The 27,927-nt window shown below is 34.7% G+C and overlaps 1 protein-coding gene across 3 annotated transcripts in view; it reads right to left on the bottom strand.

Annotated features, from left to right (window-relative positions):
• The window catches only part of LOC116427618 (opioid-binding protein/cell adhesion molecule homolog), a 250,072-nt gene that overhangs the window by 66,524 nt on the left and 155,621 nt on the right, over positions 1 to 27,927 (bottom strand). Inside the window, exons 4-6 of one of the 3 annotated variants that reach the window (XM_076366481.1) lie at positions 25,255 to 25,366; positions 22,193 to 22,371; positions 14,106 to 14,170 (exon numbers count right to left, since the gene is read on the bottom strand). In XM_076366481.1, the coding sequence (XP_076222596.1) occupies positions 14,106 to 14,170; positions 22,193 to 22,371; positions 25,255 to 25,366 (356 nt within the window). Of the gene's footprint in view, positions 1 to 14,105; positions 14,171 to 22,188; positions 22,372 to 25,254; positions 25,367 to 27,927 lie in introns of all 3 variants that reach the window. The other 2 variants (XM_076366482.1, XM_076366485.1) reach the window with 2 other exon arrangements.

Genomic DNA, 27,927 nt, shown 5'->3' with positions numbered 1-27,927 from the left:
ACCTAACAAGCACTTTGTTGAAATCACTTTTAAGTATTTAATGCGATTAATGCGTGATTCTTATAAAAATGATAAAAGTACATTTCTTTTCAATTCTGCTCTAAGGAAAATTGTTAGTTTCCAAAATAATTTAAGATATTTAACATATGTACAATACGTAGTTGCAAAATAAGAAAATTTCAGTTTTGATTGGTACAGCAGTTCTAGCGTTAAACAAGTATAAAGACTAATTTTCGTAATTAAATTAGATAGGTATCATTACATCGTCTTATTTATCCACTTTGTTCAATTTTGTCAAGGATACTTTAAAATCTAAAGATGTAATTAAAAAATAATTTCAAACAGCATAAGGCAATGATTTTCCGTAACAAACATTCTAAGAACTACTACACTCTGGTTATTTTATACATTTGTTCGTATTGTATTATCTTATACAAATCTCCACTTTCTTCTCATAAATTCATAAATATCTGTAATTTAACGATTAGACTGCACACTCTTACTTTTCCAATAACATGCTGAATCTATAGAAAATCGAAGATCGTAGCAAAGTTAACTCTTTGCACTCGAGAGTGTAACCCACAGTCGCCATTCGATTGACCGCAACATTATGCAATGAAAAATCCAATATAAAATACTGAATAAGGTATTAACACGTGGAACATAAGACAATTCTGCCCCATAATTTATACAAGATGTTTCTTTATGCAAGCTGCAAAAAATATCGTTAATATTTCATCAGAAAATAATGAATGTTTGTAATGAAAAATATTTTTGAGTGCAAAGGGTTAAAATCCCCTCAGGAAGAATCGGTTTCGTTGCTCCAGCAGACAGCGCAGAAGAGGATGTGCGAGGATTAGACTTTCTAAATATATTAGTTTCTAAATGTAGATGTTTTTTATGCAAGCTGCAAATAATGTTAATATTTGGTCCAAAAATAATGAATGTTTGAAATGAAAAATATTGTCGAGTGTAGGGTTAACCCTTTGCACTCGATAGGCGACTCCCAGTTGCCAGATGATTTTATACAGTAAAATTATAAACTTTTGTATTTACCATTAATCTTTGTATACTGCGTAAATACGTGAAATATTGAAAGAAAATAGCTTTGTTCCCTAATTTATGTGTGATTTTTTGATAAATTAATCTTAAAGGATTTTGTCTACATCTAATTGGAAAGTATTGAATATTTCAAGTGAAAAACTTTCGAGTGCAGAGTTAAAATCCCCTCAGAAAGAATCGGTTTCGTTGCTCCAGCAGACAGTTCAGAAGAGGATGTGCGAGGATTAGACTTTCTAAATGTATTAGTTTCAGGAGTAGTCTCCGCCTTTATTAAATTACACTTCGCTTCCCCACACGGGCGTCATATCGTAAATACGCCGGCAATCTTTTCGCTCGTTCATTCCGGTTCCGCACGTTCGCCTATCACCTAACCTGTTCTCGGCCCGATTATCTCTCACGCAAATCGGGCATAGACCCCACCTTAGCCGTAATTCGTTGTCCGCGTTCCTTTCCGTGTCCCAAAATGGGGAGTCGAGTAATTGCCGGTGGCTCTTCCGCGCCAGCACCAGAAAAATGTGTCGAATCCCGTGTCAATTGAACAGGAATCCTTTTTTTCTATTCAGAAATCCCATGCAGGTTTATTGCAGCAATATATATTAATAAATTTTAATAACATATTTAACAATATATGTTTTTTTTTTGTATTATTAGTTTTATATGTATACGATACCTGAAAATAATATAAAAAAATAATAATGGGAATTTTAATATGATTATATGTTAAATATGTTATTAAAACTGATTATTTCTATATATAGATATTAATATATAGATATTCTACAATATATATAAATATTTCTATATATAGATATTAAACATAAAATTTAGTAAAAGATTATATATATGATAATTGAATAACTTCGTTATATTATTTCAATGTAATTATGCAAAATAGTTTCTTTTCTCATATGTTTGAATTGCAACTTCTTAACACCTTGTTATACAATGACGAGTGAGACTCGTGATGAAGGTTTATAGATTAATTTAACAAAAATCAATGTTGTTCATCGCTCATGGATCAAAGTAAAACACTGTTTTGCTATTATCAATGTATTATCTTCAAATGAAATTTCTGCTTAAAGTAGAATGGGAAATTTAGCTGTTTTTCTTTGAAATTACTGATAGTAAAATGTTACACGAGCTTAGTAGAGAAAGTAAATAATACGTGAAGGTGGTAAAATAGACAAAAATATGGAGGCTTTGATATTAGATTCAGCTGATCATTGCCGCATTTGATGATTACAGGAAGAAAAGGATTTGGATTAAAGGAAAATGTTTACGACGAATGAAATCTCATTAGACTATTCGTTGCCCATTTTCTCCGAGAATGTTCTATCGTCTTATTGTTCAGGTATTTGCGGTAATTATTAGTACGTTGCAGTATAAACGCTACATTAGCAAATAAAATAAGCCGTTCTGGCTAACCTAATATTATTCCAGAATATCTTAAAGCAATGAACACCTGAACCGAGCAACAGGTTTCTTGGCCCAATCAATTTTCACAGTTTGCAGAACAACAGGACTGCAAAATTAAACAGAAACTCGTACGCAATGGAACTCGCTGCGTTTTATTTCGATCTTCGCTTGATCGCGTGCAGCCGGCACAGTAACGAAGAAATCTATATCGATTACTGTTTCCTTCTTATTTGTCTTCGGTCGAGATAAACTTCTGCTAGCTTTCCACCCGAGTTCCCCTTGTTCAGGATCCTATGTTTCACCCCCGTGAAAAGTGGCCACGCGTAACAAGCACAATTTCCACAGTGATTTGTGCTTAATTGTCGAGCATTTTATAGGGCCGCTGTTTAACCTCCTTCATCTGTAATCCATTTTACACGAACTTCCGCGCGCCGATTAACCCCGCACGTTTATTGACGCTTAATAAGCCCGTACAAGCAAGGCTTAAACTGCTGTGTTTGTAATCGTATTATTCGGGACGCCGGGGTCACGTGGTGGACCATAATCTCTCTTCGTTGGAAGTTAAGTAAACCATGTAGAATTTTTGGAAAGTTCGTGGGTACGTGTATTACAGTGTTTCCAAACCTTTTTTGTGCCATGCACCATCTAAGACCTTCTAAAGTTCTTATACTACCCTATGTAACATATATATATAATTTTTTATAATATTTTTATAATATTTGTATAATACTTATTATAATATATGTATAATATTTATCATAATATTTTTGCTATTTTGTTTACGTGCGTAAATATTGTGAAATATTGCATATCAAGTGATATTTCGAATTTCACTTGTGGTTGAAGGTTCCCTGCTTGAAATGTAGGATTTTTCTAGCTCATAAATGTTTGTAGTCCTGTTATTGTTACTCCTTTGTTTTCCACGTAACCTCTTAAACAGTTTCATTGACGATTATCAGAGTAATTTTTTGTTAAAAAGTTTTTCGAGTTGTGCACGACTATTGAGTCATTCCATAAATAGTGCTGTTTTTTTATTATTTGTATTTTAAAGAATTAAGATAAATTCGATATTTTAAATCTAAAATATGTCCTCCTTCATTATCTATAGATTATCTATCTGTACATTATGATCAGATCAAAGATGGCTTCGTAAACGAAAATATCATTTTAAATCTATTCGATTAAACCAATAAAGAATAATATATAAAGGGCGAATTCTAAACGTGCAAAGTGAATCATCTAGATTTTAAACGAAAATATTTTTGGTGGTTTTAGGGGAGTCGAAACTTTCTTCGTGCACGTCGTTTTCTGCACACTGGCGATTGACTGACTCGCACCTCTCGGCCCATTATACTATCTCACGCAGCCATGCAATCTTCTACCACCCTCTTCTTCATCCCTTTCTTATTCCTCGTGTATTCTTATGCAGTGTTCATATGGCCCTCGTTTTCATTGTGAAATTCTGCTGCATGAATTTCCTTACTCCTCTTAGATAGGCTTTTAGGCTAGGTGGTTTTCCAAATTGGATTTGATTATATGAAGGTTTCTCCACAATACTTAAAGGGGTATTTAGAAGAAGAGCCTATTTTATTATCATCAATATCATTCTTTAAAACTATAAATTCGAAACAACTCCTTTCTTTCTTTTTCCTAACAGGCAATACATTTTTGTATAGGATCAGTCAATTATTTTCTGACATCATCAATATAATTTTTTAAAACTATAAAATCAAAACGACTCCTTTTTTTTCTTAACAGGCAATACATTTTTGTATAGGATCAGTCAATTATTTTCTGACATATCTGTACTTCAATTTATTATATAGATCATTTTTCCCTATGTATATACATTAATGTTTACTTTTCTTGTATTAATAGTTAAGAAACCTTCACGCCGCATTCTAAGCCTTTTAATTTTTTGATCTTTCAGAAAATTTGCAACAAAGGTCTTTCTTTTGGACACCCTACAGGAACGGTAGTAATTCTGAAGCTTTATAATAATAATAAAGAAGCCGAGAAACAATGATTAAGATAATTTGAGTCGAACTCCATCAAATTCGAGTGTCACTTGGACGTTTCTCGAGCAGTTCCCAATTAATGGTACGTTTAAGTTCTGCAGTATCAGGAAGGGTGGCTTAATTAATGCAAAGCGCGCCGACAGTAATGTCGTACGTACTGTCCTTCTTTTGCTGTCCTTTCAGAGAACGTCATTGTTCGTTCGAATCGGTACGATAATTGCTGGATTTGTTTGTTGAATTGTTCGAGAATTACTTATTGACTTTTCTCCTCTCAGTCGCGAAGGAAATGGAAGTTCGTTAGCGAACGTTATTTTAAGCAAAAGAATCGTTCAGCTGTACTGCTGTTTCGATTAATCCCTTGTCGTGTGATTTTTTTTGCAATTATTTTTATTCAGACTAGCTCTGTCTTTGGCCATTGTTGGATTGGTAATAATATAGTTGAATAAAATAGTATAGTTGAATTGATAATAATAAAGCAGCACGTTATTTCGACTTAAAGAAAATGAACAGTGTTTGTACTTATTAATATTGTTAATAGTATATTGTATAATTAATACGATATTTTACTGACAACTAATGAATAAACACGAAATTCACAGGAGAATGGTCCAATAGATTCATTTAACTGATTGAATTTAGTATTTTTCTATCAATTTAATGTTACACTAATAGTGCAAAACAGAAGATGCACTTTGCGAGGGAATATTGCAGGAATAATAAAAATGAACAGCTCCAGAAACACCTGCCAACAGTTAAAAGTTTTACCTGATAATATCTCTGTCTCCTGAGCATAAGACTACGCTGAACTCAGCTAACTTCTGAAGAACTTGGTACATAAATATAACTTATATTTAGCGCGTGAAGAGTGGTATTACAAGAATAAATCGGAAGGACAACCAAACTCTTTCATGAGTGAATTATTCTTTGGCATCACAGCAACCACATCTATCAAAATGTCTCCTCTTCGATAGTAAAACCATTCTGAAAAGCAACTGTTTACAATTCAAGATTTTCAGATCAAAAACAAAACTTGTATAATTTTGTATAACTTCTATCGAAAGTTAGCATAATCCCATCACAAACCTTTCTATTTATTACATTCTAATGATTACCATAAGCTCCACACTGCACGCCAACAATTGAGCCACTCGTACTCCACAAAACAAACACTAAAGAAAACTGACGCAATAGTTACATATCGATTTCTAAAATTCCCATTTAAATGCAACATTAAATCATAGAATATATTTTACTTAATTCACACAAATACACCTTCAATCTGACAAAAATAAGACACAAAATAGTATATTCTTCAAATAACTTCGATTATAATTACAAGTTTTCCATAACCAAGAAACTTTATATCATATCAGCAAACTCAGTCACGATGAAGTGTACATTAAATATAAAAACTGAAGAGCCAACAAAGCGTTTCAATGACAAAACCTTAAAAAATGCAGCAATTGGAATGAATCAACATTTAGAATTAAGCAACAGCGATAAATATACCAGAAACAAGAAGCTGAATGAACAAATTTTCTTTCCTGTTCCGCAAATATATTCTCGTGCAAAACAATGAACATTCACAGTCAATAATAAACTTCGAAGAAAATAAAAGAATATTCGGATCTAATTGATTTCTCTGTTACAGCAGGAAGTTCCCCCCGTAACGTCTCGCGCCCGGGTCTCGAGCGTAATCTTTTTTCCGTAGGCATTGCCGGGACCGGAGGCGCGGGCAAAAGAACGAGTCCGGGAACTCCTCCGCTGTTTTCCAGCCCCTCGTTTCCTGCTGGACGGAAGACGATAAATCTGGGCGTGCAGTTACGGGCATGGAAGACCGTTAACTTTTGATAATGGTTTCGTATTAGCTTCGTCTCGGTTAGTCGTGAAAGTTTTCTTCTAACTCGTGTATTAAGAGGTCACGTTCGCTGATACGATACCCGTGGATCCGCCATTCCCCTTTCCCTATCTTGATGCTTCCGAACTCGCGGCGTACAATTTCCGGTGTGTATAAAATTGTAGTTTATGAGGTATGTATGGGGGACCCTGATAAACGTGATTCATGTTTTGCCGGCGAGTATGTAAATTAATTCTGACCCCGCCAGCAACGCGGAAACGAAGTTATCGGCGGTCGGCGGGGACGTAAATCAAGTATTGGCGAAGTAAGGAGTTTTCTTTAACCCTTTCAGATCCAATTTTTCCGCTGTCCGTATACTCGGCAGTGTTGGCCCGAGGTTATGTAGAACGATAAGGGACGATTAATAAATTCGATTTGACCGTTCGTCTTTGCTTGCGAGATTTTTTCTGATACTTCTGTGAACCTGTTCACTGTGGAATTTAGTTCTAACGATTTCTCGTTTGGCATGCAGCGAAATGAAGGAATGAAACGGGCACTCGTCGAACGCAGGTCGAGTGCAGTTTGGGTATATTTTAATGAGAACAGCAAAGTGGGATTACATGTTCATCTGAGAAAATAAAGAATTCATCGTTGAAAGGATTAGTAGCATTTCAAGCTTTAATATGACGTGTCTGCTCATCGAACGCACTTAATTGGTTAATCAACCCCTTGCTCTATGATTTTTTTCTCAACTCTGATCGATACTACTTTGTCACTAATAATTTATTGGAAAAAGAGAAAAATTGCAGGCATATTCTATGTCTACGCTCGCTTTTAAGTATAATAATTAATTACAGAAGAATATTCCTTTTGAATTCGAATGAATCAAGTAATATTTATCTTTGTTAAATCATGTTGAAAATATTCAGCAGGAGTCTGATACGTTGTTATAAGGCAAGGAGTCAATAATCTCATATGATCATTAACGACAGAGGGTTAATTCTTCCATTTTTGATCGTTTGGTACAGAATTCGACCGACGACCTTATTTTAGTGTGATGTTTGACACAGTAATGATTAATTCAATCTATATTATACTATCTATGTAAATAATTATTATACTTTCATTGTATCGCAAATTCATTAACTCGTCGCGGACGAAGATCCTTTGAAATGAAAACCTTTAGACGAAGCTAAATTCTATACCAATTGCTTAATGAATAGAAAAAAAGAAAGCCGCGAGCTGATCTCGTGCTGTTTGAGTACTTAAATCATTTGTTCGCGGCTTAGTCTTCCAAACATGAAAATCTCATCAGAAATGTCGACATCCCGAAAGGATTAATATTCAAATATCTGCTCCGCAAAAAGTTGGTTCATCAGTCTTCCAATATGAACACACAGAGTCACTCGAAGCATGGGAAAATTAACTGTATCTAATGAAAAGTGAAATCATCAATGCTTCATTGTAATACAGGTCCTTTAAACAATCTATTCACTTTCAAGCAATAAGATCACACTTCGAACAGAATATAGTTTTATCAAATCCTTAACACTAAACCTACCAGATGGGTCAAAATGACTCATTTCTGATTGTTTCTTTTTACAATTATTAAAAAGACGACAGAAATTAGAGAAATGATTAAAGAAATGGATCTAGTAATACGCAAGTTGAATTATAAATCAATGAAAGTCTCGATAGATGTACTCTTGAAGTTGCTATAGAGGAATTTCGAAAAGTTAATCGAACCGCTCGGTATATTGTTAACCCTTTGCACTCGAGAATTGTTTCGATAGATATATTCCTAATTTTCTAATGAAATATCAATGATATGTTTTGTAATTAATATTAATATAGATAATATAGAAATTAAGGGATAGAACTATTCTATTTTAACGTATCATGGATAATTACGTTACATGGATTTTAATATTGAATATCAGACTTTCGAATTTTACTGTATCAAACCAAATGGCGACTGTGGGTCGCCTCTCGAGCGCAAAAGGTTAATATTGCTTCAAACACATCCTCGTAATCACAAAAAGAATCATCACTGACAAACGTGTACATCAAACCATTTATTCTCAATAAACAATGAATATTCATAGTGAAACTTTATAGGCACTATAGTTTCAATCCCAGTTTCACTTCTAGTTTCAAAATAATGAAGTCCACGACAAGAAAAACGAATTCCCGTTTCAGAGAACGGTGTATGGGAATTTCGAGGTGATTCGACATTGACGAATAATATCCTGCAACACTCAAAACGCGATAATAATAACTGCCGCACCCCATGGAAAATATTACGCCTCGAAGGCTTGCATTACTCGAGCTGATAGTCCGTGTAACGCAGATCCACGTCGTAGATGACAAATGCGCAAATTTTCTCGTTACCAGCCAGTAATCCCAGTCTTTTGTACCGGCGCTGTAGATAGGTTGAAAACGGTTAATACTTTTAACGTGTTCCAGGACACGTAGCTGATAATTGATATCCACACGGAACGGGAGACACGAGTAATTTATAGCGGTTCACCTCCCGGTTCCTGCAAAAATTTGGCACCGTTTCAAATCGTTGTAAAGTTGACCGAGCCCGCGCAGATGTATCGACATTTACTGGCCGGCTGCGATTCCGTTGATAAATTGCGCATTATTATTTTCATGTCGGCATGTATGTTTATACAATAATAAATGTACGTCGGCGTACGGACGTTGCCTCCGATTTACACGTAAAATCTGACAAACTAAACAAATTTGAGTCCGCGAATTCGACGGGGGAAATTGTTGCAACGGCTGGTTCGAGCTTATTGATTTTCGAAATGCTTTTCTCATCCTCTACGGGAGAATGTCTTGTAAAGTCTATGATTTTGAATGTTAATTCAAATGCTACGCTGAACTTCGAATGTTGGTTTTTGAAACTTTGTCTATATTCAGGGCGTTTCTCGTAAATCATTCCCTTAATTGCTTTCGTCGATTGTAATAAGATGATTTCGTGAGAATACACATTGTAAGTATAATCTTATTTTTGAAAATAATTAGATTGTTCGAGAGAGTTATATTAAAATAGATATGTTAACTATAATTATTAACTATAAGCTGTATTAACCAAGAGTTAATAACTAAGTTTTATTGCTTATAGTTAATAATTAGTTCATAATTATCTAACATATAAATTCAAAATTAAAGGAACGTGGAAGTTATTGTTTCGGATGGTAGTGATTTTTATATAACTGTTTATTAATTCTTTTTGTTAACTAAAACTTGATTCTTTAATTAACTATAAGCTATAAAATTTAGTTATTAACTTTTAGTTAATACAGCTTACAGTTAATAATTATAGTTAGTATAGAGCTAACAAAAAGAATTAACAAAGAATTCTATAAAAGTCATTCGAAACAATAATTTCCACATTCCTTCAATTTTGAATTTATACATCAGATACATATTGAACACAAAAAATATTCATAAGGCGTTACAAATATTTATAGGCATAACGTAACATCACGATGCACAAGAGTAAATCTAAATACATACTATTTATAAAACGTTGTTTATAAGAATATACTGACTTTAACACGTTAAATGCTACGTCACTGAAGACTGATTCTGAATTACTTAAAAACAATCGTAACATGCAAGATAATCAATATCGAGTCAAAATGTTTAATCACGTGACTAAGTTGATAATAGTTTAGAATAATCATTGCTAGTTTTTTTTGCTAAAAAGGATAACCGTACAGAAAAATGGTCAAGATTCTCGTTGTGCTTAACGCGTTAAAAGAAAAACTCAGCTAAAGTAATTTTACGGTTTATTGGGGTGCGACACAGCCGTCGGTGCGAGTAGATTTATGGAATAAACAATTATGCTCGCTCATGTCTAACATAACATAAGTAAATTTTGGAGGCGTTTCATTGCTAGCTGCATTTTACCATCCGGTGTTATAACTGACCAGCAGTTGACATCATAAAAAACGGCAGCTCAACCACTTAACCCATTCGAGATCGATTGCACACCGTGTGTGCAATAATAATAATGAGCATTTATGAGTTATTCTGAGTAAAGTAGTCGTCGAGATAAGACTTGTTTTGAATGAATAGTATCTTTAAAGTATAGAAAAACAAAATAAACATACTCCCCAACAATAAGAAAATTGAGTTTTTACGACTATCGTCTAGAGGTTTTAAAAAACTTAATTGGAGAGCCCCGTGACAAAATTTCGCTCCTGTGGACCGTGTTCGAAAAAAATCGCCGTCTCGAATTGGTTAAACCCCGAGCGCGCAGCTACCGGTACCCTTGGAGGTCAGAAGGGACGACCTACCCCCTACCTCCACGACAAGTAACGTGGGCGTAGGCTAAAAGACTGTCATCGGCAATACCCCGATCGTTCGGCTTTCCGATTTGACACTAAGGACACCGTCCTGCAGCACTATTTTTATATATATAGAATTACAGACTCGCGATAAAGCAGACAGACATGTAGTCAGCATAAGTTAATTACAAATCACGCTGTACTCACTGGCCAAACACACGCATCAACTTTGTACACATATACGCACTCCTTTCACTCATTATCAATCAACAAATACAGTCCACTTCCAACCGAGAAAAGAAGGAGGCCTTTTTTCATCCCAACTATTTCACACAAAGTTAATTCGGCGTGTGAAAGTGTTACGCAACGTCCAATAATATTGCCTGGACAGCGTGCACGAACAGATTCAATTCCCAGCCGAATGAAGCAAACACAAGAGACCTGTGTATAAATGATAAGTACATATCAATCTTGAACCTCGGACTCAGGGAATTTCGAATTCCCGGGAATAAACGGAGATAATTGCGGATTCGTGCGTATTCCGCGATCGCTTTTTTCCCCAGCGAACCCGGATAAATTGTTGACACAATAATTCCATTACGCGTGCCGCGGGCCGTTCGCTCGATTCGTAGAATCTTCGGAGTATCCCGGCTGATCCGTTACAACGGCGCATCGCGGCGTGCATTATTGTTGCTTCAATTACCCGGCCGGGAATTTTTATTTAATAGCCGCTGATCATCCGCGCCGTTCGGTCGGACGTTGTATTCGATTTTATCGGCCCCGATAAAATACAGTTTGCGCTAAATTAAACAGCGTTATCGTCGATGTGATCCTTCACAGCGTCCTCGTTTCAAAATTGCCGGCTTTTATCATCGGCGACGAGGAACTCCGTCATCCACGATACACACCGGTACAAAAAATAAAACGATGCCCCGGCGATCGACGAAAATTCGGACTATATCTTTCGTTAATAGAAAAGCTGCAGCTTTCATTAACCCATTTGCATCGCGTGGCGCGCGGAATATTCCGTTATCGACGTATACCTGTTTTTTTTTGCCGTTGTATCTAAACGATTTAGATGGAAATAATGGTACGGTGGAAACTGGGAATATAGTAAATATAGTAGAAAGAAATTTTGGAGCTTATAGTAGAAGTGTATGGTACTGTTCAGATGTTAAGTATTTCTTATAAAATCTGTGTTGTTATTGATAACACGTAGGCAAGAAAAATAGTGAGAATTCCTTTTCAAAGTTTATTATGGTTCCTCTCTGTGCAGATTAAAAAATCAATGTACTTGGTGATGTATTAAACAAATCAAGTGTTGTTGGATCTGTAAGATACATGGAAGTTAGAACGATAGCTGTGATAAATCTCGATTTTCCAGTTTTTATTTGCTTCAAGCAGAGCTGCTTAACACTAGAGTTACCGAATGGGTCAAAATTACCTATTCATGATTTTTTTTCCAGTTATTGAGAAAGTAAAGGATGCTCCTTTGAGAAATTATTAGAGACATTGATTTAGCAATGCACAAACTACATTGCAAATCGATTGAAGTCTCAATAGTCGCACTATTTAGTTTCCATAGAGCAATTTGAAAAAGACAATTTGACTGCTCGGTGGTTCTAGTGTTCATCGAATTACTGTGGTTCACTCGATTAAACGATTATTTGAAAATATGTCGATATTATAAATAATGCTACCTAATGGGGTGACATTCAGCTAGGTGTACGTGCAATATGAATCATTCAATTCAATCGAATGATTAAATATTTTATCTTTTACATTTCATGTGCTCTATGAAATCGTGCGGCATTCGACACGTTAACAGATGACGGTAGTTTCTGATGATTTTAGTGTTAGTTTGTGATCACTTCTTCGTTTCGCAGGTTCCGTGCATGCTTATGTCAAAATTCAAGCTGTTTAGCGGTGAACGCTGTTGTGTTTTTATAACGAATCATACCACGATGAGACTCTCAGTCAATTAAGAGAATAAAAGGAATAATTAAAATGTTATTGTTTTTGTTTATAGGGCCGAAATTTTAAAAGCCCCAAAGAACTTTTGAAATGCAATATGAAATAATAAAAAAATTTCAGTAAAAAGTTCAAATTTCACTAAAAGTCACATCGTGGTCCGATTAGGGTTAATAGATCGCGAAAGGTTAAATGATCTTTTCTGTACGGAGAAAACCGATGTAATCGCAAAACAGGGATCGCTTCGGATTTATTATAGGACGGTTGGATGGAGAAAAGTTTCGGAACAAAAAATGTAAAACACAATGGCCGCGGTACGAATTTTCACGATGGTCGAACAAATCGAAAAATACACAATGGATGTTTTACATTGTTTCGTTTGCATTGTGCGAATATTATATTTAAATAAAATCTACTGTAAAGCTGTTCCGTTGGCACGAACAATGAAGTAATCCTTGAATGTAAAATCAAATCGAGTGTCTTAATAAAAACATTCAATTTTCAGGACTCGCGATTGTTTGTTGGCAAGAGGTTATTTTAAAAGGGACACTGCGCAGCTCGAAACGACCGTTTCAAATGAAAATACATTAATAATTGTAATCTCGTTGTATTTCCGTGGATGTGTGTATTGGCTCCTATGATTTCTGTCACAATTGTGCTGAATAAAACTACCACAGTGGACAATTTAGTAGAAAAAGAAAAGAATTCTATGCTTATTCTGTGGTTCAAAGGTTAAAGATTGATAACAGATAAATAACGTTTCATTTATATGATAAATAAATAAATAATTACGAGTCTGACTCGATATTATAAACGGAATTCATTTCGAATACACAAAATCTCATTCGACTAATTTTTCGTTGAAAAATCCACGTTTTATCAAGGTCAACCCCAAACTTTGAACTTCAATGGAGTCTAAATTCATAAGTTCATAATTAAAGTTCAATATAGCTTTCGCAAGTCTTCAGTTCAATACGAAAAGTTTGCGAAAAATAATGTAACAGTGACAACAACAACATTAATAACAATAAAAACATATAATATTAACAAATAACAGGTATCTACCAATTAATAAGTAACAATAACAGTAACAACAGTAACAACCCGAGTAACGACAACAATAATAACAATAACAACAATAATAACACTAAGACATAATAAAAATAATATCAATAACAGTAACAACAATTAATTTGCTAATAAAAGAGGACTTGCGTAGACGTCAGACACCTAATTGCAATCTAAACCAGCAGTTTCGTCAAGCAGCTAATGAAATAGCATACGTACGAACTAATTACGCATACAGAAACGCGTGGGAATATCGGAAAACTTCAAACTACAATACAATCCCAACTCGCGAGCCATGGTGATCGTGCTGTCTGCACACTATCGCGCGTTTTAATCCTTTCCCCGACATTATCCCGGGTATTATACCGATAGGAAATCTTCCCGAGCAGAGTCGAAGTTGAAATGCAAAGAGAGATATTATGTTCTTACCACGGGCGCCATTGTGTACCTACATCCATTCCCGCCTTCGTCTAGCGCAGCACTCTGGGGTCTACCTACAAGCCGAGTTTCCTGTAATTTACACGATCTAGCTCGCGGCCGTTACACGCGCCGCGCGGATACAATGTCGTCTGAACCATCTACCATTCAACGTTTACATAACGCGATCCCGTGATTATATTCGGGAACGGCGAGTTCTATTCGGACGAGGTTGAATCGATAAATAACTTCCACCCGAATGTAAATAGAGAAAAAACGGATTAAAATCATTATGGTGTTTTCTGAGTGTTTTTCTTTAGCGCGCTTGATAGAATCACTTTATCGTTAGTAATTTCTTAGGAGAGAATTTGATATTGATTTTTTTTTGTCTGCCGTTGCTCTGAAGTTTGAATCTTGTAGATTTGTAGAGAGATTGGCGATAGATAATAGAAAAGTAATGTTTAGTTTATATTAATTCCATGGAGAAAATTTATTTCTCAACTATGATCGATACGTTGGAAAATAGACAAAATTCTAGATTATTTTACGTCTAGGTTTGCTTTAAAGTATAATAATTGATAACAGAAGAATAATATTTCATTTGGATTCACAAGGATTGAGTAATATTTATGTTTGATAAATTAGGAAAATAGAGAAAAATTGTAGACATATTTAAGTTAGCATTAAAATCTTTACTAGTCTGACACATAAAAGTAAAGAAATAATATCCAGACTTGTTGAATTTAGTTTGACATTCTCGCCACGAGTTTGATACGATATTATAGAACCAGAGTAAATGCGATCGATGTAAATTGATAATCGGCTGTTTGTGTACTTTCCAAAATTATTACACTATGTTCCTATTTAAAAAAGAAACGAACACTAGTGAAAGGAACCTGTTTACCAATGTAAACTGACGGTTAGGTATGATTATCGCTTTCAAAATAGCCACCGAGCATTGTAAGCGCTTCCGATTAATTTACAAATTCGTCTCAATTTGATTCGCAGCCATTTTGAATGGTAATATTGTATTAATCAAACTGAGGATTTTAGGTGGAACAAAATTTCGTATCGTTTCATGCTAATTAAAGTGACACGTGGTTTAATCTTGTCGAATCAATGCGAAGGATACTTCTCAACGTTTTATCGCGTTAACCTGCGCATATCTCTTTTTTTTAATGTCTCGTATTAAAGCGCAGCGTAAACGATTTGTTAACTTATCGCGAGTAATTGACCCACAAAAAATCTTGATTATTAGCACGCAACTGACCTGACCAGTTACCTGCTCGTACTACTGCAACCAGGAACTAGATATTTCAACGCTCGAAAAATTCGAAGTTGACATATTGACTGCCATGAGAATTTCGAGCGTTTTGTATCGTAATATGAAATATTTTTATTTGACATCGATTTTCTTATTGTTATTGTTGTCGAACAATTTGGAAGCTTCGGTCACCAGTGACCACCGTGGCAGTCAACATGATAAAGAGTTGTCAGTTACATTGAATTGTTATCACAATTCCAATTCGATTGGATCGCATTTAATCATTCTAAACAAATAAACAAATAATTTCTTACAAATCAAACCTGTATAAATAAACAAAGAAATAATTGGGTATAAATAATGCAATATTTTCTATATCCCTTTAATCTCTAAACATAAAAGCAAACGAAACTTTAACCAAATTACACCGTATACGTAAATAATCTATAAATAACAAAGATAATACTTATCGCAATTATTAACGATCAAATGATATATTCAAAGTTAAAGCAACAATTCGTTCGTTTCAATTTTTCACAAATAAATCCAACAATAATTTAAAAAACACATTTCACAGTAAGTTCAAAAAAATAAACATATCTTTAACACTAAAACTACCAGACGGGTAAGAACGAACCATTCCTGATTTCCTCTTTTTGCAATTATTAAAAGGATAACAGATGTTTCTCCGAGGAATTATTATAAAAATTCATTTAACGATACGCAAACTGAATTGCAATTCAATTGAAGTCTCAATAAATGCACTCTTGGAATTTCTATCAAGGAATTTCGAAAAGTCGATTTAACTGCTCGGTGGTTAGTGTCAAAAGTGAATTTAACTCGTTGACTGCCGTGGAGGTCACCAGTGACCCCCAACCGAATTACTATAGTTCACTCAGTTAAACTATGATTATTTGAAAAGATTTCTATATTATAAATAATGCTGCCTAATACGTTGACATTCAGCTAGATGAACATGCAATAATAATAATGCAAATCAATCACATGATTTAATATTATATTTTCTCGATTTGAGTACTTTGCTCTATGAAATCGTGCGGCATTCAACGTGTAAACCCTTTGAACTCTGTAGGCTCCAATATTGCACCAGTTATAATATGAAATATTTTAATGAATCTTAAAGAAATTACCCTAAAATTATTCGATTTTCCGCACATCCAAATTTTGTACTAAGAAGGAAAATAAAAAGCGAAGAGATGTTATAGCATTTCTCATTTTCGCTGGGAATACTATAAAAATTAGTTGCAGCTGCTGATAGATTACTAAACAACCTGGAGTGCTAAGGGTTAATATTATTCTTGTATTATTAATTATTATACTTTGGAGCAAAAATTCATAAAGAATATGTTTCTAAATCTGTTCTTTTTCTTAATAAATTATTAATAATAAAGTAGTTGTATCGATCATATTTGAGAATTAAATCGTAAGGGGTTAATAAATATTTGGGTTGATTTCGATTGTTACACAAATATGTATCCTAATTGTCTACTAATTCCCAAGATTGCAGTGAACGAACATCAATTTTTCTAAGAACGATGGAATAAACTGTACGGTAAATGTCCGAAAATTTAGTATTAATAATTATGAAAAATAAGAAATCAGGAATGGGTAATTTTAACCCGTCCGGCAGTTTTAATGTTAATTGTTTCTCAATGTGGAATGACCTTTGCATTCCGAGGCGACACTGCTAACGCCGCCGTCCGATCGTCAATATTTCGATTCACCGGGATGACCCAGTAGGATCACCCGGTATACACAGTGGGAATCATCTGAAGAAACGGCGCGTGATTTGTGTACTATTTAATGCCATTAATCGCATCGCTGCGGTATAAGGAGGTCGAAAGCGAAACTGAAAAGCTGGGAAAGATATTATACCTTTGCACTGTCACACGCAATCCTTCCGGAATGGCGGTGGCTGATGCTCGTATCTCATACGTTCGCGTGTTTCAACGTTCATTCTTCAGGTTGCCGCACCACTACGCGAAACAACTGCGCGCGTACTTCTATACATATGCAACTATAGGCTCTTCCAGGAGCACCTGGAGGAATTTGCATGAGGTAATATCTTGACTGATATATTCCGGCTTTTGACAGGCCGTATAACGAAACAAATGCAACCGGCGAACTTATTTCATCGTCCCTGTTCTTTTTTTTTTATTCTCTTGTTTACGCCCGTAAATTGTGACGCGTGCGCTCGCGAATTCTTAACCCTTTCAACTCTGTAAGCTCCAATATTGCACCAGGAATAATATTAGATATTTTAATGAATCTTAAAGAAACTACTCTACAATTATTAGATTTCTCACACATCCAAATTTTGCGCTAGGAAGGAAAATAAAAGATCGAAGAAATGTTACAGCATTTTTCATTTTCGCTAGGGATACTATAAAAATTAGTTGTAGTTGCTGATAGATTACAAAACCATCTGAACTGCTAAGGAATAACGCGTTCCGTGCCACGGAAGTTTCCGTTATATTCTACTTCTGAACTGTATTGATTTTTTTAACCCTCTGTAGGCCTATGTGACATCGAAGTCACGTATCAGTATATTGGCATCTTTTTGATTTATTTCATTTTGCACTCGAAGTGGTGAATAGAATTCAGTAATTAGTTAACTTCAACTTTTATATGCTTAGGCGTGAATGTTTAACCGTTTGAGTGCTGAGGAGCGCTATAGCGCTCTTCTTGTATTGTGCCAAAATTGCGGAGAGCGCGGAGGCGCTTCTGTTTATAAGTATCAATTATAATTTTCTTACTATGTTTCTCAAGAAATAAATCAAAGTAAATTTATTTGAATAAATGTTATTTTTTGATATTTTTTTGTAATAACACAATATTTGGGATCTGATTAGATAAGTACTCTTATCAATTTTTTTGCATACACATCTAATCACTTCCGCATTTTTGGTAAATGTCTAAAAAAGTTGTTTAGCGTCCAAACGGTTAACGACATTGTAACTTGAAAGTTACAAAATATATTTGTTTGATGAAATTATTGAAACTACTGAATACATTGTTAATTCGTATTCATATGTGGATATTTATTAATTTTGTATTGCATAGATTTTGTTACAATCATGAACAAAAATTCGGCCCATAGAGGGTTAATAAAGTATTAACCCTTTGCACTCGAACAGTTTCGCTAGATATATTCTTCATTTTCTAATGAAACATCAGTGGTAGGTTTTATAACTAACAGTAATATAAATAATATAGAAATCAAGGGATAGATTCTATTTTAAGATTTCATGGATAATTATGTTAAATGAACTTTAACCTTTTCAACTCGAGCGCTCTGGAGCAGAGCCATTTAAAATTTCCCGTTACGAACTGTACAACTTTGTCTTTAAATATATTATAAGATTTATATCTATAATCTATGAAAAACAATAAAATACGTCTATGACTTTTCATTTCACGTGCATAACATTTATTTATATGTTAATATGCTTTTTCTATTAAAATTCGTTCGAATTGCTGATAATATTAGTGAGAGAAAGCTTCGAGTGCAAAGGATTAATGTTATACATCACACTTTGTCAATTTCCTGGATCGACCAAAACGACTGTGAGTCGCCTTTCGAGTGCAAAGTATTAACTTATATTCAAGTTTTTGGTCATTTTTATATATTTTGATATTGTTCTTTTATGTTCCTTGTAACGCATATCAATCTTCGTGACTCATAAAAATATTTTCTTAGAGAAATTGGCGTGTACCATATATTTTAAATAGATTTTAAATTTAACGAATATAAATGTTAATTCTTTCGAATGGAAATGAAATATTATTGTTCTGTTATCAGTTATACTTTGGAGCAAACGCGAGATGGAATTTGCATCGAATTGTTTTCTGTTTCAATAAATTATTAATGACATGGTTGTATCGATTACAGTTGAGAAATAAATCATAAGGCATTGGGTTAACTGTGGTACACTCGCAACACAGAACTATGGATGAAACACTTAACAGATTGAATGTAAAATTTAACAAATCGGATTGCTATAGTTTACTTGATTAAACGACGATTATTTGAAAACATTTCTATATTATAAATAATGCTACCCAATGAGGTGATATTTAGCTAGACGAACGTGGAGTAATAATAATATAATTCAATCGAATAATTTAATATGATATTTTTTTCGTTTTGTGCTTTTTATATTTTTGCTCGATATATTATCTCTGTAAAATTACTTTCTTCTCGATTGCAGTAGCAACTTATAGATGCATAGAAGCACCGTGAATCTATAAACCGTAATACCGTGCGTTGCAAGCAACATTAATTTTGTAAGACAATATAGCATTGTTATCTGGTACATCGTGCACGCTCCTATATTCTAGGTTACCGTAATGAAAAAGCTAGTTACAAAAGGTTTTGATATGTTGCGAATAATGAGTGTCTGATACAAAAGTATCAGTAAATAACAATTTAATAAAGCTAGAAACTGAGATTCGTTTTTCAGATACTTGACGTAGCTGTAATATATAATAGTTGATAACGAATCTAATAGTTATTAATAAATCTATAAAATATATAAAAGATAAACTAAGGGTCGTGTGATTTATTGATAAACTTGATTTCTGTTTGCTCGTCCAATTTGTACTAACTTGTCAACGTAAGAACAAATTAACCGTTCTTCAGTGTCCAAGGTCAACTTTCTGTAACTCTCTCTTTTTATATATATTACTGATTCATTCGTTTTCATTCAATCGTGATATTTGTATTATTGTAAATTCCGTTGTTTCGATGTTCAACGATGTGGAACATTAATTGTATTTACCTTGGATTATGTTTGCGTAAGTGTTTATGTTCTGAATATCATCCAATTAACGGTTTAATCAAATTAACGCGTTGTTCATGTAAACGCTCCATATAATACTGAATATTTTCTGCTTGATTTGCGTCAACGGTACGATTAATGCTGCGAAATTCAGTTGAGCTTTATTTTAATCGTTATTTCCGTATCACCATTGTTACTCTTTTCTACTTTTCATCATTTATGCAGTAACATGTGAAACATAATGCATCGTATAGCATTGTTTCCAAAACAAATTTGCGCACGTATTATATGGGATAGAATCGTGAGATAGAGACGTGCACAGAGATTCATTTCGCATGTTTATTTTCGTTATTTATGTGAAAAATAACAACGGCCAGCACAAGCAACCCTCTAATAACGCGGTACCTACTTGGGTTACGCGGGATCTTGAGGAACATTATTAAACATTGTGTTGCTTGATGTCTTGATAGTTTTTAACAATTCTGAATGGTAGTATTTATTGTTGTTGATTAAAGTCATATAGAATTAGGATGATGGGTATCTGTACATCTTGAATTCAATTGAAGATTGGAAGATTGGAAATCAATTGAAAATTGAGAGATTCGAATGGAATTGAAAATTTAGAGATTCGTATTCAATTTCGAACTGAAAGAATCGAATGAAATTGAAAATTGTGAGATCTGTATGAAATTGGAAATTGAAGGATATGAACGAAAGCGAAAATTGAGACACCCGGATGAAATAGAAAATTGAAACATTAGAGCTGAACTGTAAATAGAAAAATGTCAATTTTGCGTTCAACTGAAGATTGAATATTTAAGGATTTGAATTCAATCGAAAATTGAAGGATTCCAACGGGAACAATCTCTCGCGAAATTTTCGAGGCGAGGAGTAATCCTTCTCTCCGAGCTTCCTCATTTCAGCCAATATACCGGCAATGGTATTGTGTTTATTGCGTCCTGTGCAGCGCGCATGACGCCAGAAGCTGATGACACCGATGCCTGCATTCTGCTTCCCCTTTTATGACCTTCACCGTTTAGTTTATCTACACCCCGACCTACCACGCTTGTCATTCCCTGGATTTACGGCGTTCGTAAAGCTCCGTCGTCGCGCTCTGCTAGTCTTCGCTTCGCAGCTTCCCCTCGAAATAGTTTCGGTAACACCCGAATTTACCGAATTCCTCGGAAAAGCTTCCGGTGTCTTTAATATTAAGTATATTAAGACATTTCGTCAGTTTTAAGGTCTACGTCGTAACTGCTGATCGAATGTTTTAAACGTTCCAGTAATGCATTCGAAATGTTCTGTCGTAAATTCAAGTCGATAATTTATCAACACTCCTAAAGACAATAAACGTAGGTGATGATGGAATATTAAAGAAATTTGTTTGACAGTTAATCGTTAATTATTGTTATATCCTTTTAAAAGTCTGCATAGAAAAGCTGGAATAGAATTATCGAAGAGCTGTTTTCATGAGAATCGAAGTCTTTCAAATCTCACGTACCTTTTTTTAGTTATAGATTCAATTTTTACATTCTTTATTATAAATAAAGTATTTAAAAAGAAAAGCTGTTAGTCATATAACCTATTCTAATGGATTTTGTATATAAGTACCTGTATTATTTCATTGTTTTAAATAAAAAGTTTTTTAAGGTTTATATATACTCTAATATTCAAGAGATTAAATCATACGACATGCTTATTTTTGTTAAAAGATTGCCTTGCGTTGATTTATACTTCATACTTTATACTTTATCTCATGTCTGTTAGATATATTATTGAAAATACTCATGTTAAGGAAAAACAGATTAGTTTCAATCGTCTAGCACTACAATTACCAAGTGGATAAATTGGCTGTATTGTATGTTAATACGCTGACAAATAAGCACATTTTTTATATGATTTCTCATTTGTTGGTTCAAATACTAACGTAGCAGTAGGCGAATCAGTAGACTTTAAGATCTATCCTGTAAACGTCGGAACGCGTGCAGAGAAATGTTTCCTTCTTCAAACTTTTATTATTCTAACTCACCCACCATTGAGTACGTGGACTAGGACACTGGCTTTCTCGGCCGCAGACGGGGCACATGTGTAATTTCCAGAATCAGCAGGTAACGCTCTGGAGATCAAGAGGCGTGATGTTCGCGTTTGCTTTTCAGTAACTACGCTGATCCCTCCTCTTTGACTGTAATTTATCACGTGGTCACCTTTGTACCTGGAAGTGATCACTCTCTGTTAGTGAGAACCTTGCGCAGAAATTAAACAACGTTTTAATGAAGAACATTCAGCAATCTTTATTATGTCATGGAATCGAACGATTCTTATCATTTTTTTTTTTTAAAGAAACTTTACTCATGTAGATGCAATGTAAAATAGTTGTTGCTGTTAACAACTATGTCACATCAATTTTATACAATTTCACGTTGCTTTTATCAACATCAACGGAGATAACATGGTCAGATAAATTCACATCTTCTCATTTTACAAACTCCAGACATTGTTGTATGAAAAATAATATACTACCATGCATCAAACATAATTCAATCTCAAACATGGCGTGCTCGTCAACTTGACGCGAAATAGGATTCCATTTGCATGATAAATTTGTTGAAAACAATGGAGTGCACGTAAAGTTGAAGCATCTTTTTTAAGATTGCTTTTACGTGACACTCTTTATGAGGAAATATACGCCATATTATTTTTGCCGTGCGAAGGTAAATTTATTGCTTTAATGCTACAGGGCATGGCACCTCACTTGGCGACCATATATTGCCCGTAAATTATTTACTGCATAAAAAAACGTCCTCCGACAAAAATTTGTGTGGTGCCGTAGGGACAGGTAAATCAATAAATAATTCGTCTCTAACGAAAATTCAATAATATAGTTGGCATTCCTTGTCACGTGTCTTGACTCTTAAAGAATTATAAATGAATGTAACATAAAGGACCAGTAGTGTCCCTGATTGAACAATTAGAGCTAATCATAATGTTTAACATTTTCTCCAGTAATTATAATAATCGAAATCCAAAAGAAAATTTGATAACAATTCTTTCATGGTAATGTTAAGACCAAGAGAGGAAGAAAAGACATTCACAGCTGATCTCTTCAAAGTTGGCATAAATTGAGTTGTACATTAAAAGCATTTAAAAAGAAAAATGTTTACGTACTTTATCTTTTTCTTTCGCTTGATTAATTAATTTACCTCAGGCGTATATTAATACATAATATTGTTTTGTTTTGGCAATCGGTGGAAACATTTTGGAAAGATGTAAACGCGAAACAGTTCCAGTGGGCCCTTCTAGTTTCTTGGATGATAAATTTTTATCAAGATACGACGAAATGCATTCTGCAGTGTAAAATAAGGTACAAGAAGAGCCGTAGTGGCTACGTAAATTGCAGACCGCAAAAGTTATAATAACTTGTCGTATTGTGAATGAGAATTGTCGTCGGAATTGAGTAACCGGGAACATTATTCTTTTCGCGTAACAAAAAATGTAATTTTATACAATTCTTTTGCCGGCGGTCTCTGTTTCTGTTGCATGGAGACGTGCATGTGGAACGAGAGCGGAATTTAAATGTCTCCTGTAAAATTCTGCGGTCAAAAAAGGGAAACTTCCACGGACGAGCACCCGTAGTAAAATTTAAAAAAGCGTGTTAGCAATGTCTCAAAGGTGCAAAATGAGAACGGAGTGCCATTATTTCCAGTTTACAGAGTACTTGACGCTTCATGTATAAAATGGTGTCAAGTATCGTTACGAAGCTAAACTTTAAGAGTAAATCTTCGTTTTTCAACATATCCAGAAGGTCTACACGATAAGGATTAAAACAGAATGATAATTAGTTGATATAACAAATTTTTATAAAAACTTCGAACCGACAAATCTGAGTACACAAAAACACTGAAGTCGATGGAATTGAATAAACAATTGAAATTAACACGTCAAATGCCGTCATCGGTGATCGACGCTTCTGAATTGCTGGAAAAAAATTACAATACGCTAGATGACCGCTGTCGACTGAAAATATTTAATAACATAAATAAGCTAACAATGCTAATGGCGCCTAACGTGTTGAAGACAAAGATGTTAATTCGTTTAGATTACATTCTCTCCCAGGAACGTTGAGTCAAATTGCGTTTAACTTTTCCACGCTCCGAAGCAATGATAAACTACCTTAACCCTTCGCAGATGACCTCGAAAGATGACTCACCATTTAATTTGTTATAACAAAATTATAAAATTTTATATGTAATGCTAACCCTTTGCTCTGATTTATTTCTCAACTACGACCAATCAAACTACTTTGTCGTTAATAATTTATTGAAAAAAGGGACAAATTTTAGGCATATCCTATGCCCACGTCTGCTCCAAAGGGGTGATAATTGATAACAGAAAAATAATATTTAATGTGAATTCACCAGAACTGAGTAATATTTACTTTTGTTAAATTATATTTGAAATCTTCACAAATATCACAGGTTATTACAAGGTAAAGGGTTAAATTCTGTATAATGCAGCAATATGTGAAATATTAAAACAAAATAGCTTTCTCATTAACTTACGCGCGTTTTCTTATTACTCAGCTTCAAAGAATATCGTCTAATATCTCATCAGAGAATGCTGAATATATCTATGGAAAAACTTTCGACTGCAAAGGGTTAATTTCCTCGATACAGCTGAAACGAACGCATTAACTGGACTGTTAAGAGCGCGCGTATCGAAAAGAACGCGCGAAAACTGCGGAATTCGCTGATTGCGCCGCCGCGACCGTTTCTAATCAGGTTCAGCCGGGAATTTCCTAGGGAATTACGAACTATTTGCAGTTTGATCATCGGAGCGTTCGATTAGCGGAACGCGGGGCTGCTGGGAGGACGCGCGCCGGGGAAAGAAAAGCAATTCCGATTTTCCATCCGCCTATCAACATCGTGTTACGCGTTCACTTCGGCCTGTGTAATCGAGACCTATGGAGCATCGTCTCGATGATTCATGGAGAACTTCATTGGCAAAGTTCTCCGGCCGTGTCGCGGCCGGCGAGCGTGCGAATTCGGCATTTATGTCTGAAGGCAAATTGAATTCGGCAAAGTCCAATTAAACTCACCAGTAAATGAAGGACGGCGGCTCAGGTGTCTGCAGTACGACGCAGGTTAGATTGATGTCGCTTCCGCTTTTGATGTGCAGCTCCGAATTGCCGTTGATCTTTGCCTTCGACACTGCAAACATAATGGACACCCACCCCCCGGCGCTTTAGATCAATACATTTCTCGAATGAACATGCTCCGGAGTACTCTACATTGTGATCGACCGTAATGATATAATGTGTCCGACGGCCCAATGAGCCACGGAACGAAACAAGTCCGCGGATCATGTTGATTCACCGACGAAGAAGCATGGGCAACTTATAGCTACCGTAGTGTGTCCGAGCGTATATGCGTTGTTTGTATGAATGTGTGCGGTGTGGAACTGCGTGCCTGCTTAACCACTTGTCCAACGAGTGAGACGCGTGAAGATTTTCAACATGATTCAACAAATATATATAAACTTTTCCACGCTGCGATGCAATGATAAACTACCTTAACCCTTCGCAGATGACTTCGAAAGATGACTCACCATTTAATTTGTTATAACAAAATTATACAATTTTATATGTAATACTAGCCCTTTACTCTGATTTATTTCTCAGCTACGACCAATCCAACTACTTTGTCATTAATAATTTATTGAAAAAAGGGACAAATTTTAGGCGTATTCTATGCCCACGTCTGCTCCAAAGGGGTAATAATTGATAACAGAAAAATAATATTTAATTTGATTCACCAGAACTGAGTAATATTTACTTTTGTTAAATTCTATTTTAAATCTATATGTATGTATATTACTCAGTTCATTCGAATTCAAAGTAAATATTATTCCTCTATAATCAACTGTTATACTTCAAAGGAAATATAGGCATAATATACGCTTAGAATTTTTCTCTTTTTCCAATAAGTTATTCATGACAAAGTAGCCGTGTCGATCAGAGTGGAAAAAGAAGTCACAGGCCAAGGGGTTAAGTGTTTGGGACGATGCGTCGGACGATGTTTGAGTTTTAGAAATCGGGCGAAGAGTGCGTGTGTTTCTTTCGAGAAAAGTGTGTGTATGAGAGAGAGTTTAGACAAGATAAAGGGCGAGAGCCTTTTAAGTAACACGTAGTACGGTGAAACCTACTATATACATATTTTACATTAAATACCTTATAGGTTTAACCCTTTGCGAACGGAGATGCTTTGAAATATATAAAACCTTCAACAGACGAAGCTAAATTATATACCAATTGCTTAAGTCATCGAAAAAACAGAAACTACGCGCTGATCTCTCGTTGTTTGAGTAATTACATCATTTGTTGGCGACTTAGTCTTCGAAACATCATTTCATCTCTCCGAAGTGTCGACATCCGTTCGCAGGGGGTTAATAAGTTCGTCACAATAAACTATCCCTACTCACAATACCCAAATCCTTCACTACATTACCGTCCGTTGTTTGAAAAAAGATACGATGGAGTTAGTGTGTGTGATCGTTTCGACCGATCGCACACTGGAGCCGAGAACACACTAGGTTCTGATTACTTAGATCAGCATTCCTTTCAGAAATCTTCTTTCAAACATCGGTGTTATTTGCTAGCAACATTGACGGCTTCGTTTCATCTCAGTTTCGTTATTGGACGAGTCGCGTAAACGATGAACGCAAATGAAACAGAATAAGATAGAGAATGAATATGTAGAATTTCGCAGAGAAATTTGAGAAAGTCGATATTGGAAAAAAGTCGAAATTGAAAGAGATCGTTCACGATGTTTTGGAAGTAATTATTTGTGATGCTTTTTAATTTGAAATTTCTGACGGAATATAGGTTTAATAGTTTATCTTTTAATGCTACCGGTCGGTTGCCTTCGTTGAAATATCTTCAAAGCGGACAGTGCGAATGTTACCTTGGAAAATCTGATGGAGAATATTTTAACAGCGGTTTAATGGCTGACCGACAGTCCGGTTTAATGTCTATTAAGAATTCAACAGTCGTACGTAGAGGCGCAATGTACCGAAGTGACGCGAAAAATTCGGTTTGAAAATGTTCTTATAATGTGTTGTAATCATTGAAATATAACGATGTTTCTATTGAATCTTATGTTACATTTTGTAAAGTGACAAAGTGGTGGAAATGTATTATAGGCAAGAAAGAATGAATAATTTCAAATCTGTAGTTTTCAATGACTATTAAACACTTTCAGCTTTTATGATTTTAAATAAAAAGAAATATACCTTCAATGTGAGGAATGTGTTTCCAACTTGAAACATGGTTTTAACCTAGTTTTCTTAAATGTTTCAAGGCCTAGTGATATGAATGAACATTATTTAGTTTTAATCTAAGTTCAACTTATTCTTATTTCAATTTTTAGTCAATGATAGACATAAACTGAATTCTGAAATTTCTCTACGCTTCGAACGAAACATGATAATTAAAATGCAGCTTTTCATACATTTATAGTTTCTAAAGACTGTCAAACAAAAACAGCTTTAAATAAAAGCTTTTATGGGACATTTATATATTTTTGCATATTATTTTTAACTTGTACCTGTTAATAGAGAAAACACTATTAAGATTTCAGTCTACTTCCACGATCTTTCACTATAAACACGTACAGTCGCATAAAAAATTCATAGTCCAATTTATACAAAATTAGTTTTACTTTCAATACGTACGAAGTGCATAATTCAGGCTCCAATGGGGTCGTAAAATTCG

The sequence above is a fragment of the Nomia melanderi genome, chromosome 1 (genome assembly GCF_051020985.1).
Source record: "Nomia melanderi isolate GNS246 chromosome 1, iyNomMela1, whole genome shotgun sequence".
Lineage (NCBI taxonomy): Eukaryota > Metazoa > Arthropoda > Insecta > Hymenoptera > Halictidae > Nomia > Nomia melanderi.
Note: the sequence above shows the minus strand (reverse complement) of the source record. Positions and strands in the feature narration are given on the sequence as shown.